Source organism: Lepidochelys kempii, chromosome 5 (genome assembly GCF_965140285.1).
Source record: "Lepidochelys kempii isolate rLepKem1 chromosome 5, rLepKem1.hap1, whole genome shotgun sequence".
Classification (NCBI taxonomy): Eukaryota; Metazoa; Chordata; order Testudines; family Cheloniidae; genus Lepidochelys; species Lepidochelys kempii.
Window position 1 is genome coordinate 100,417,035 of NC_136384.1, and position 12,791 is coordinate 100,429,825.

The window sequence follows — 12,791 nt, forward strand, 5'->3', positions numbered from 1 at the left end:
GTACAACATTTTTTCCACCTTCTCTTCTATGTGAGGGCATACGGGACAGATTACCTGTTATGTACTGTTTGGCACAGCGCATAAATAATGATTCTCTTAGAAAGGGTCAGAAGGCAAGAACAGGAAGTGTATAGACCAGAAACAGCTTGAAATATGCACCATAGGTTTTGAGAACAAAATATTTTATTTCTGTCAATAAAACTATAGTTTACAGTAGTATTTACTAAATAAATTATATAATTTCTCTTTTACAAGCAATAAACTAAATCACACATTTCAAAGACAATTTATGTACACAACATAAGGCCTTGTTATAAATAGTTTTTTTCCCCTCATTTCACCAACAAACAGTGAAAATATCTTTAGAGGCTATTGTCCATAAAGTAAGTGCAGACATTTACATTAATCCTTGTTTGAAATAATTTTGGACTTCCAACAACATGGACCTAAGTAATTATGATTCTGGGGGAGAAAAAAGTGGAATTAATTTTATTTACCACTGTGTTGATGATGGATCTTTAAATAGGTAAAGCGGATTACATATTTTGCTTGTACACAATCACTGAATACATGCAAATGAAATCATGAGAGTCAATAGGAAAATATCACTTTCAGGTCCAAAAAAGGTGATTGGCACTAGTATAGAAAGCATCTTAAATACAGTTTATGCAGTTCTTCACAGTTTAGCAAGCAACAGCACATGATAGCAAAGTGTGGAATGTTTCATGTCACATCTGTCAAGTCTAGCTATCATTTCCATGGTTCAAGGTTCCCATGACATTTCTCAGAGATAAGTTCCATTGATTATTACTCTTTGTCTGTTAGGCTCAGCAAATTCCTCCCTTTAAATCAGGAGTGCAGAAAGTGCTCTTCATCAACCATGGTCACGTCTTATCCACTTTTACTTTGATTTTCTTCTATTCTCTATTACTGGAAATAGAAAATAATTTAAGAGGTTAGGAGGTTTTGTTTCTTTATTCTGCACTTTATAAAACTGTAATTGGATAAAATCTTTCTCTCTCTGTGACCAAAAGCACTCCTGTAATTCCACCCTACACATTATTGTAATAATCTTTGTGCAAAATATGCCTTGCAAGGTATCATTTATAAACTAGTAACACATTGATCATCAATATTCTTGTGTAATGTATGTACAAAATGCATATGAAGAATTATGAACATTAAATGAAATGATAATGACCATGTTTACCAGTCCATCTGGGGAAGGGGTAAACTTGTTTCTCAAAGACAAAGGACAAGCTGAGGCCGCTAGCCAGGTTTCATCAAAGTTAATCACCTGTCAAGAAGGCATTCTCTGGCAACGAAGGGGGATAAGAACAGATCTATATGCATTTTAGCAAACAACATTGAACCTCTTTAACCATGGGACTCCACGTATCCTTCCTCACGTCTGGAAGGAGTGTTATCCAGGGATAACACATTACAAGGGTGCAAAGACCCGCCAGGTCTTTTTCACCTAAGATGACAAAGGAACAAGCCCTTTGACTTTGTGGGGAGATTCTGACCCCTGAACAGGGGTGAAAGTAACTTAAAAGTCTTACCAGTAGGGGGGTCTGGCTCCGGACCCCTGGAAGGGGCAGGGCCTCAGATGGAAGGGACGGGTCTGGAAGTCAGCCTCCCCCAGCCAGCCCTTCAGTGCTGGCCAGCCTGTGCTGCCCAGGACTCCGGCAGCGATTTAAAGGCCTGGGGCTCCGTGGCAGCTGCCCCTTTTGCCCCCCCCCCGCCCCCGGCAGACCTGGGGGAGGCAAAAGGGGCAGCGATGTTAAAGCGCTGCTGCGGCACCACTTTAATGTCAGCTGTGTATGGCCTTGTACCAGCGGCCACTTCTGACCGATACGCTGTACTGGCCCACCTTCACCTCTGCCCCATAGACTCTGGTCAGCACAGTTGCTGGGAACATGTGGTAAGGATTTACCTTGAGCCAAATCTAGCTTGTTAAATTTTAGCTACTAGGAAGTATTTTATCTTGATTTGTCTTGTAACCATTTCTGACTTTGATACCTTTATACTTGTACTCACTTAAACTTGTTTTAATTTTAATCTAAACTAATGTGTTTAAACTGAACTGTTTGGTAACTCCAGTTAAAGTAGCAAACTGTTGAAAATTGACCCTTTACAGGACAACAGACTTTTAATAGCCAGACTGTCCAGGAGAGGGCTGGACAGTGTAAAACCCACATTTTTGGGAAAATTTGCGATTGGGACTGTGTTGGCCCTGCAAGTAGTAACCAAGTCTTTTGGAAGCTAGAGTTTGACTGGTGTGTTGCTGACAGGCTGCTGGGATCAGAGTGGGTGGACCAGGGCTGCAGCTCTACACAGACACTCTGTGTGTGACTTACACAATGTTAGACTGTTTGTGAGTGGCCCTGGTTGGGAGCTACAACAACAAAGCATTGTGAGGCACTCAAGGTTGCAGGGCAGGTGGTGAGACAACCTCTCACTGGTCTGGATTGCAGCCTGGAATGAAAAGGACACCCTCCATCTTCACATTTCAGTAACTTGAAGTATAGTTCTGCAGTGATACTCTTTTTTTTTTTAAAATTCACATGCACAGTATTATCTTCTCCCCTGTAAAATAGTATCCCTAGTACATTTATGTCTGTGAATATTGATATACTTAATACATAAAACCAGTATTTGCTCTTGAGAGATACTGGGCAACCTGGATATCACTGAAGTCAGTGAAAGTGAAGTGCATCAGCCAACCACACGAAGCATTTATAACCTTGTCGGACTGATCAGGGCCTTAGAATGCATGGGGGCAAAATCCTGGTCTCATTGAAGTCAGCTATAAAACTTCCAAGATTTGAAAATAGAAAATAAATTGAATATACATTCCTCCAGGTGTAGGTTTTCTTATGGATCTGTAAAGCCTCATGAATAATTAATATATATGTAAATAAAGCTACAAGAGTTATACTCATAATATGACTAATGAACATGACAGTTATTTAAAAATATATAACAAATTACTCTATTCTATAATATTACTGGAGAAATTAATTTCTATAGCACAAATTTTATTTTTAATATTTCTGTAGGATCAGGTGTGTCTATATTGGGCACTTAAATCAAGGTCAAATGGATCACCAGCAAACTTCTAGAAAAACCAGGGAAGACCATAATTGACATCACTAAAGTGTAAAAAACCCAAACCAATGCAGACTCCACTTTCAGACCTTCTTTGTATATCCAAATAAAGCATACAGAGGACACAAAAGTCCCATTTTTATTAAACTCTTTTGTAGGTCACTGTTAACTTTAGTTCCAGATAAAGATATTTAATTAACCTTCAAACAATTCAAGAGAAGAATCTAACCTTGGCAGTGAAGGAAAATGCAAGCTCCTCAGGCATTTTGAATAGCTTACCTTATTTAGGAAAAGGCAACCAACAGATAGAAATCATACCCAAAATGCCATTTAAAATAACGTATCTGGCACCAGGCATATGCTCCACATAATGTTCCACTGCAGCAAACTTTCAGAACTGTGATCCAGTTGTACACTGGAAAATGGTACAAGAGGGATTTTCTAATCAGTTGCTTAGTGAATAGACTGATGCATGTATCATCCTCAGTGTGTGGACATGACACCCTGGCCAAGGCAGGTTATGCTGCTATTTGTGGGACGTGGGTTCACTATGCAAAGCAATTTACTATATAAAGTGAAACTGCTGAATAGGTGAATAGAATGAATTTGGGTGGATGGATGAAGTGGAACTGATGACTGAGTAGAAGGAATGTATTTTGATGACTGAGTGAAATGAACCTGACAAATGGACTTTTTAAACTTTTTCAATCATCAGCTTTGCAAGAAGACAGAGCTAAATCAATCACTTTGCTAGCATGTTTTCATGAGACCAGGATAAATGAAGCACAGTTTTCCCATTGATCTGTGTGGCTGGGTCTGAATGGCCATTGTTACTTCTTTGTAAAGGGTACAGTATGCATTCCCTCACCACAGCACTCAAACTCAGGCCCTGCCCTCACTTCTCCTAGCTCTCAGAGACTAATAGCACTGCTGGCATAGCTTTAAGCGGCTCCTGTACTGTACTCTCTGCAATTGTGACTAGCTCCTTCTTGCTCCTTCTCACATCCCCAACCTGAACAGACTAGTCACCATTGAGCCCTAAACATTTAGGAAAAAAGCTGCACACAGTTTACAATGCGGAAAGAGAAGGATTGACAGGACTGTAGTTGGACGTGACTAAAGACTAACAATTAGTGCTGGGTCACAAAAATGATGCTCATGGTAGTGAGAAGAAAGGCAATTGGGCTGTAGGGAGTTGCTGTCTGGAATGCCCCACTCCGGGTCCAACCCTGTGCACCTTATTTCAGGCAAAGCTCCCATCTTCAATGTTCAGGAACTAGTTCTCTTTGAGGAATACCTACGGCGCAGTTGTTGGAGTGACACTGAGGGCAACCAGAGAAGCAGTGTTTCCTGCCCATATTGATAAAGAATGAATATGGTCATGGCGATCAGAGTTGAGATGCTTGATGGGAAACGCGTAACAAGACAAAAGTGACCGACTGCTACAATGGGCCAAACACTGATAATCAAATGAGTTTGTAGTAGCCAGGGTTTGTTATGTAATGGATTTAGAACGTGCTCCATTATTTGAGCATATTTTTGTGCTTTATTAATTTTTTGCATGCATTCATTCCTCAGTAAATTGATTTCCTCATACAGCACATTAAAAAGCCTCAGGGCACCAAAAATTTATTGTTTAGTGAAATTTACACAGGCTTTCTAGCACTTGACTCACTTCACTAATGTGTTAATTGTAACTTGAAGTACATTTGCATTTAGTAAAGCACATTCTTCTTGTATCTGACTTTGATACAAAGAGAGATGGATGCCTTGCTGTGGTTATATTCTTCCTTAAAAACTTAAAATATGTCTCGTGGGCCAAACTCTGCTCTCAGATGCCCGGGTATAACTTCAGTTAAAAATCAATGGCAGCCATGCACTCATATTCAAAGGACAGAATTAGGACCTGTGTATTTCAAAATGAACATTTTCCTTTTTAAGAAGAGGTAATAATAAATGGATAAAAAATACTTTCAACCATATTAGACTACGTGTACTTCATTTTAGATGCCATTGCAACAACAATAGTTGGCAGCATTGTGGGGTTTTTGGTTTTGTTTTTTTCCCCCCCTCAAAAGATGTTAATTTTGAGGGCCTCCATTTTTGGGTTCAGAGCCTTGGACACCTTGGGCCTGATCTTCAGAGGTACCAAGCACCCACAGCACCAATTCATTTGTCAGGATTGGGCCCACTCCATACTACCCAACCTCCCCAGAACACACCTTAGGATTCAAAGACATTTGCAAATGGAGGCTCCAGATGCTTGTGTTCAGTTCAAAGAGCTTCTGCTTTGTGCACAAAACTGACGCTAATGTCACTTAATAAACAGGGGAGCTTTGGACAATATTGTTCATAGACATATACACTATCCCTGCAATGACTGGATGTGGAGAAAGCTACTAGCGGGGGGGCTGTTCTAGGTTTGATTGTGACAAATAGGGAAGAACTGGATGAGAATTTGAAAGTGGAAGGCAACTTGGGTGAAAGTGATCATGAAATGGTAGAGTTCACAATTCTAAGGAATGGTAGGAGGAAGAACAGCACAATAAAAACCAATGGATTTCAAGATAGATGACCTCCTGAGGTCCCTTCCAACCCTGATATTCTATGATTCTAAGGCAGACTTTAGCAAACTTGGGGAGTCGGTAGGTAAAATCCCATGGGAAGCAAGTCTAAGGGGAAAAACAATTGGAAACAGTTGGCAGTTTTTCAAAGACATTATTAAGGACACAAGAGAAAGCTATCCCACTGCGTAGGAAAGATAGGAAGTATGGCAAGAGACCACCCTGGCTTAACCAGGAGATCTTCATTGATCTAAAATTCAAAAAAGAGTCCCACAAAAAGTGGAAACTCATTCAAACTACAAAGGATGAATATAAACAAATAACACAAATATATAGGGACAAAATTAGAAAAGCCAAGGCACAAAACAAAATCACACTAGCTAGGGATATAAAAGGAAAAAAGTTTCAGAGTAGCAGCCTTGTTAGTCTGTATTCGCAAAAAGAAAAGGAAACAAGAAGACATTCTACAAATACATTAGAAGCAAGAGGAAGACCAAAGACAGAGTAGGTCCATTACTCAATGAGGGGGAAAAGACAGTAACAGAAAATGTGGAAATGGCAGAGGTGGTTAACGACTTCGTTTCGGTTTTCACCAAGAAGGTTGGTGGCAATTGGACATCTAAAATAGTGAATGCCAGTGAAAATGAGGTAGGATCAGAGTCTAAAATAGGGAAAGAATAAGTCAAAAATTACTTAGATAAGTTAGATGTCTTCAAATCACCAGGGCCTGATTAAATGCAGCCTAGAATACTCAAGGAGCTGACTGAGGAGATATCTGAGCCATTAGCAATTATCTTTGAAAAGTCAAGGAAGACTGGGAACATTCCAGAAGACTGGAAAAGGGCAAATATAATGCCCATCTATAAAAAGGGAAATAAGAACATCCCAGGGAATTACAGACCAGTCAGCTTAACTTCCGTATCTGGAAAGATAATAGAGCAAATAATTAAGCAATCAATTTGCAAACGCCTAGACAATAATAAGGTGATAAATAAGTCAGTATACATCTGTCAAGAACAAATCGTGTCAAACCAACCTGATAGCTTTGACAGGGTAACAAGCCTTGTGGATGGGGGAAACAGTAGATGATGTATATCTTGACTTTAGTAAGGTTTTTGATAGTCTCGGATGAACTTCTCATAAACAAACTAGGGAAGTACAACCTAGATGGAGCTACTATAAGGTGGGTGCATAACTGGTTGGAAAATCGTTCCCAGAGAGTAGTTATCAGTTGTTCAGTCATGCTGGAAGGGCATAATGAGTGGGGTCCCACAGGGATCAGTTCTGGGTCCGGTTCTGTTCAATATCTTCATCAATGATTTAGATAATGGCATAGAGAGTACACTTATAAAGTTTGTGGACAATACCAAGCTGGGAGGGGTTGCAAGTGCTTTGGAAGATAGGATTAAAATTCAAAACGATCTGGACAAACTGGAGAAATGGTCTGAAGTAAATAGGATGAAATTCAATAAGGACAAATGTAAAGTACTCCACTTAGGAAGGAGCAATCAGGTGCACACATACAAAATGGGAGATGACTGCATAGGAAGGAGTACTGCGGAAAGGGATCTGGGGGTCATAGTGGACCACAAGCTAAATATTAGTCAACAGTGTGACGCTGTTGCAAAAAAACGTGAACATCATTCTGGGATGTATGAGCAGGAGAACTGTAAGCAAGGGACAAGTAGTAATTCTTCCACTCTACTTCACGCTGATTAGGCCTCAACTGGAGTATTGTGTCCAGTTCTGGGCCCCACATTTCAGGAAAGATGTGGACAAATTGGAGAAAGTCCAGAGAAGAGCAACAAAAACTATTAAAGGTCTAGAAAACATGACCTATGAGGGAAGATTGGAAAAATTGGGTTTGTTTAGTCTAGAGAGGAGAAGACAGAGGGGACATGATAACAGTTTTCAAGTACATAAAAGGTTGTTACAAGGAGGAGGGAGAAAAATTGTTCTTCTAAGCCCTGGTCTACACTACGAATTTAGGTCAAATTTAGCAGCATTAGATCGATTTATCCCTGCACCCGTCCACAAGACGAAGCCATTTTTGTCGACTTAAAGGGCTCTTAAAATTGATTTCTGTACTCCTCACCGATGAGAGGATTAGCACTGAAATCGACATCGCCGGGTTGAATTTGGGGTAGTGTGGACGCAATTCGACGGTACTGGCCTCCAGGAGCTATCCCAGAGTGCTCCATTGTGACCGCTCTGGACAGCGCTTTCAACTCAGATGCACTAGCCAGGTACACAGGAAAAGCCCCGGGAACTTTTGAATTTCATTTCCTGTTTGGCCAGTGTGACGAGCTCATCAGCACAAGTGACCATGCAGTCCCAGAATCGCAAAAGAGCTCCAGCATGGACCGAACGGGAGGTACTGGATCTGATCACTGTATGGGGAGAAGAATCTGTGCTATCAGAACTCCGTTCCAAAAGATGAAATGCCAAAATATTTGCAAAAATCTCCAAGGGCATGATGGACAGAGGCTACAACAGGAACCCGGAGCAGTGCCGCAAGAAAATTAAGGAGCTCAGGCAAGCCTACAAAAAAACCAAAAAGGCAAACGGCCGCTCTGGGTCAGAGCCCCAGACATGCCGCTTCAATGATGAGTTGCATGCAATTCTAAGTGAGGCCCCTACCACTACCCCACCCTGTCTGTAGACACCTGCAAAGGGGGAGTCTTATGCAACAGGGATGAGGATTTTGGGGATGAGGAAGATGATGCTGATGAGGATAGTGCACAACAGGCAAGCGGAGAAACCATTCTCCCCGACAGCCAGGAACTGTTTATCACCCTGGAGCCAATACCTTCCCAACGCAGGTTCCCAGACCATGAAGCCAGAGAAGGCACCTCTGGTGAATGTACCTTTGTAAATATAAATACATGGTTTAAAAGCAAGCATGTTTAATGATTAATTTCCCCATGCATTCACAGCCAGTACAGCTACTGGAAAAAAGTCTGTTAACGTGTCTGGGGAAGGAGCGGAAATCCTCCAGGGACATCTCCAAGAAGCTCTCCTGGAGGTACTCCTAAAGCCTCTGCAAAAGGTTTCTGGGGATGGAGCCTTATTCTGTCCTCCATGGTAGGACACTTTACCATGCCAGGCCAGTAGTACGTAGTCTGGAATCATTGCATAACAAAGCATGGCAGCATATGGTCCTAGTGTTTGCTGGCATTCAAGCATCATCCGTTCTTTATCTCTGTGTTATCCTCAGGAGAGTGATCATCCCAGAGAATTGGGTGGGAGGGGGTTTAGTTGGGTTTGCGCTGCACGTTAACATGAAAACTGCAGCACCTCCTTTTAAATGGCCAACCCAACGGGTGCTTGGTATGGGAGAGGAGGGTGCTGCTGTTTGAAACCATTCCCACATGTTATGAAGGTTGAAGAAGCTGAAAGACTGTGGCTTACCATGGTGGCCTGCAAGCCGAATTCTGTTGCTGCGTGTGTGATCTCACACACCAAACCGGCAGGCCCTCAATATAAGATGCAAAATGCGACCTTGTACCGAAAGCATGTGCGCTATGTAATGTTAACAGCTTGGTTTACTGTGAAAGAGTCTCCCCATTGTTCTCTAAAATGTGTCTTTTTAAATACTACTCTCCCTTTTTTCCCCTCCCACAGCTGCAACTGTTTCAATGCTCCCCCTATCATCTCCATCCCAGAGGCAAGTGCAGAGAAGGTGGCAAAAAAAAGAAACACACTAGCAATGAAATGTTCTCTGAGCTCATGCAGTCCTCCCGCACTGAAAGAGCTCAGCAGAATGCGTGGAAGCAAACAATGTCAGAGTCCAGGAAAGCAGAAAATGAATGCGAGGACAGAAGGGACGAGCGAGATGAGAGGAGGCGGGAGCAAGATGAGAGGAGGCGGGATGCAATGCTGAGGCTACTGGGGGATCAACTGATATCTCCGGCATCTGGTGGAGCTGCAGGAAAGGCAGCAGGAGCACAGACCGCCACTGCAGCCCCTGTGTAACCACCCGTCTTCCTCCCCAAGTTCCATAGCCTCCTCACCCAGATGCCCAAGAATGCAAGGGGTGGGCCCCCCTTCGGGCACCCAACAACTCCACCCCAGAGAACTGCCTAAGCAACAGAAGGCTGGCATTCAATAAGTTTTGAAGTGCAGTGTGGCCTTGTCCTTCCCATCTCCCCTCATCCACCACCCCACCCGGTGCTTCCCTCTTCCCCCACCCCTCCTGGGTTACCTTGGCAGTTATCCCCCTATTTGTGCGATGAATAAATAAAGAATGCATGATTTTGAAACAATGACTTTTTTGCCTCTGCAAGTGTTGACTGAAGGGGGGAGGTCGGTTGGCTTACAGGGAAGTAGAGTGAACCAAGGGGGCGGGTTTTCATCAAGGAGAAACAAACAGAACTGTCACACCGTAGCCTGGCCAGTCATGAAACTGGTTTTCAAAGCTTCTCTGATGCGCAGCGCACCCTGCTGTGCTCTTTTAATAGCCCTGCTGTCTGGCTGTGCATAATCAGTGGCCAGGCGATTTGCCATAAACGTCTACCCCTTACTCTCACAGATATTGTGGAGCACACACAACAAGTAGCAATGACAATGGGAATATTGGTTTCGCTGAGGTCTAACCGAGTCAGTAAACTGCACCAGCGTGCTTTTAAACGTCCAAATGCACATTCTACCACCATTCTGCACTTGCTCAGCCTATAGTTGAACAGCTCCTTACTACTGTCCAGACTGCCTGTGTATGGCTTCATGAGCCATGGCATTAAGGGGTAGGCTGGGTCCCCAAGGATAACTGTAGGGATTTCAAAATCCCCAACAGCTTTTTCTGGTCTGGGAAGTAAGTCCCGTCCTGCAGCTCTTCAAACAGACCAGAGTTCCTGAAGATGCAAGCATCATGTACCTTTCCCGGCCACCTCACGTTGATGTCAGTGAAACATCCCTTGTGATCCACCAGTGCTTGCAGCACCACTGAAAAGTACTCCTTGCGGTTTATGGACTGGCTGCCAAGGTGGTCCGGTCCCAAGAATAGGGATATGTATTCTATCGCCCCACCACAGTTAGGGAATCCCATTGCAGCAAACCTATCCACTATGACCTGCACATTTCCCAGAGTCACTACCCTTGATAGCAGCTCAGTGATTGCATTGGCTACTTGGATTGCAGCAGCCCCCGCAGTAGATTTGCCCATTCCAAATTGATTCCCGACTGACTGGTAGCTGTCTGGCGTTGCAAACTTCCAGAGGGCTATCGCCACTCGCTTGTGAACCATGAGGGCTGCTCTCATCTTGGTATTCTTGCTTTCCCCTGCCCTGAAGCGCAAGTCACAAAGTTCCATGAAAATGCCCTTAAGCATGCAAAAGTTTCGCAGTCACTGGGAATCATCCCAGACCTGCAACATTATGCAGTCCTACCAGTCTGTGCTCATTTCCCAGGCCCAGAATCAGCGTTCCACGGAATGAGCCTGCCCCATTGCCACCAGGATTTCCAAATTCCCGGGGCCCGTGCTTTGAGAGCAGTCTGTGTCCATGTCCTCATCACTCTCGTCACCACACTGCCGTCGCCTCCTCACCTGCTTTTGCAGGTTCTGGTTCTGCACATACTGCAGGATAATGCACGAGGTGTTTACAATGCTCATAACTGCCGCGGTGATCTGAGCAGGGCTCCATGCTTGCCATGGTATGGCGTCTGCAGGACAGCAGAGTTGCAGTGGAAGCGGTGGCTGACGGATGTCACGAGAAGGACCTGCGAGGTGGATTCATGAGAGCAGGAGAGCAGAGTTGCAGTGGAAGCGGTGGAGGATGACGGTTAGCACCACACACATTTCCTGAGGAAGAACACATGTATCCGGGAGCCCATGACAGACAACATGGAGAAATTTGCTATTGAGACAATAGCAGCAGAGCAGAGTAGCAGCGGAAGCGGTGTAGGACAACAGTTAGCAGTCCTACTGCACCGTCTGCTGCCAGCAGCACCCAGGACACAACAGCGGCACTGTCGGTGAGCTAAGCTGAGTGCGCTGCATGCTTGCCGTGGTATGGCATCTGCATGGAAAAAAGGCACAAAATGATTGTCTGCTGTTGCTTTCATGGAGGGAGGGGCGACTGACTACATGTACCCAAAACCACCCTTGACAATGTTTTTGCCCCATCAGGCATTGGGAGTTTAACCCAGAATTCCCATGGGCAGCGGAGACTGCAGGAACTGTGGGATAGCTACCCACAGTGCACTGCTCCGTAAGTCGATGCTAGCCACAGCAGTGAGGACGCACTCTGCCAACCTAATGCGCTTAATGTGGACATATGCAATTGACTGTATAAAATTGATTTCTAAAAATAGACTTCTATAATATCGACCTAATTTTGTAGTGTAGACATACCCTTAACCTCTCAGGATAGGACAAGAAGCAATGGGCTTAAATTGCAGCAAGGGCTGTTTAGGTTGGACATTAGGAAAAACTTCCTAACGGTCAGAGTGGTTAAGTACTGGAATAAATTGCCTAAGGAGGTGATGGAATCTCCATCCTTGGGGATTTTTAAGAGCAGGTTGGACAAACACCTGTCATGGATGGTCTAGATAATACTTAGTCCTGTCTTGAATGCAGGGGACTGGACTAAGTGACTTTGAGGTCCGTTCAAGTTCTATGATTCTATGTGTACACAGTATCTGATTCCACACATCATTTAAGGCATAATGCTACACTGTGTATATTCAAATTTTAATCAAGAGAAAGTTTTGAGTATACAATACAAGCGTTAAAAATGAATGATTAGTTAGAAAAACTAGCCAGAGGTTTTATTATAAAGCTCACGTGCTAAAGGGTTTACCCTTATTTTCAAAATATACAATAAAGCACAGTATTTATAAAAACCAAATAAATTCCACATTTATATGACACTGTTGTATTGCTAAAAGAAATTATTATACTACTCAGAATGGGTTCTGTGCAAAGATAGAGATAATGGAGAGTGTTACTTGCACTATGCAGAATGTTTGGCAAATAGAAACTCTCAGTATCACTGGCCCTATCAGATGAGGAAAGAAGAAACAAAGATATTTTAAGAAGGGATTAAACTATTTTGTTGCACTCATTCTCTATATTTTTAGTTATATAAGAATGTTGTTTATCTCTTATTTTGTTGCTTT

The 12,791-nt window shown here is 43.1% G+C and overlaps 1 protein-coding gene across 9 annotated transcripts in view; it reads right to left on the reverse strand.

Moving 5' to 3' along the window:
* Positions 1–234: 234 nt before the first annotated feature.
* PIP5K1B (phosphatidylinositol-4-phosphate 5-kinase type 1 beta) overlaps positions 235–12,791 on the reverse strand; it is a 166,832-nt gene continuing 154,275 nt past the window's right edge. For 8 of the 9 annotated variants that reach the window (XM_073345199.2, XM_073345193.1, XM_073345200.2 and 5 more), the window contains one exon: positions 236–930. In XM_073345199.2, the coding sequence (XP_073201300.1) occupies positions 928–930 (3 nt within the window). In that variant the 3' untranslated portion in view covers positions 236–927. Of the gene's footprint in view, positions 931–12,791 lie in introns of all 9 variants that reach the window. The other variant, XM_073345202.2, reaches the window with a different exon arrangement.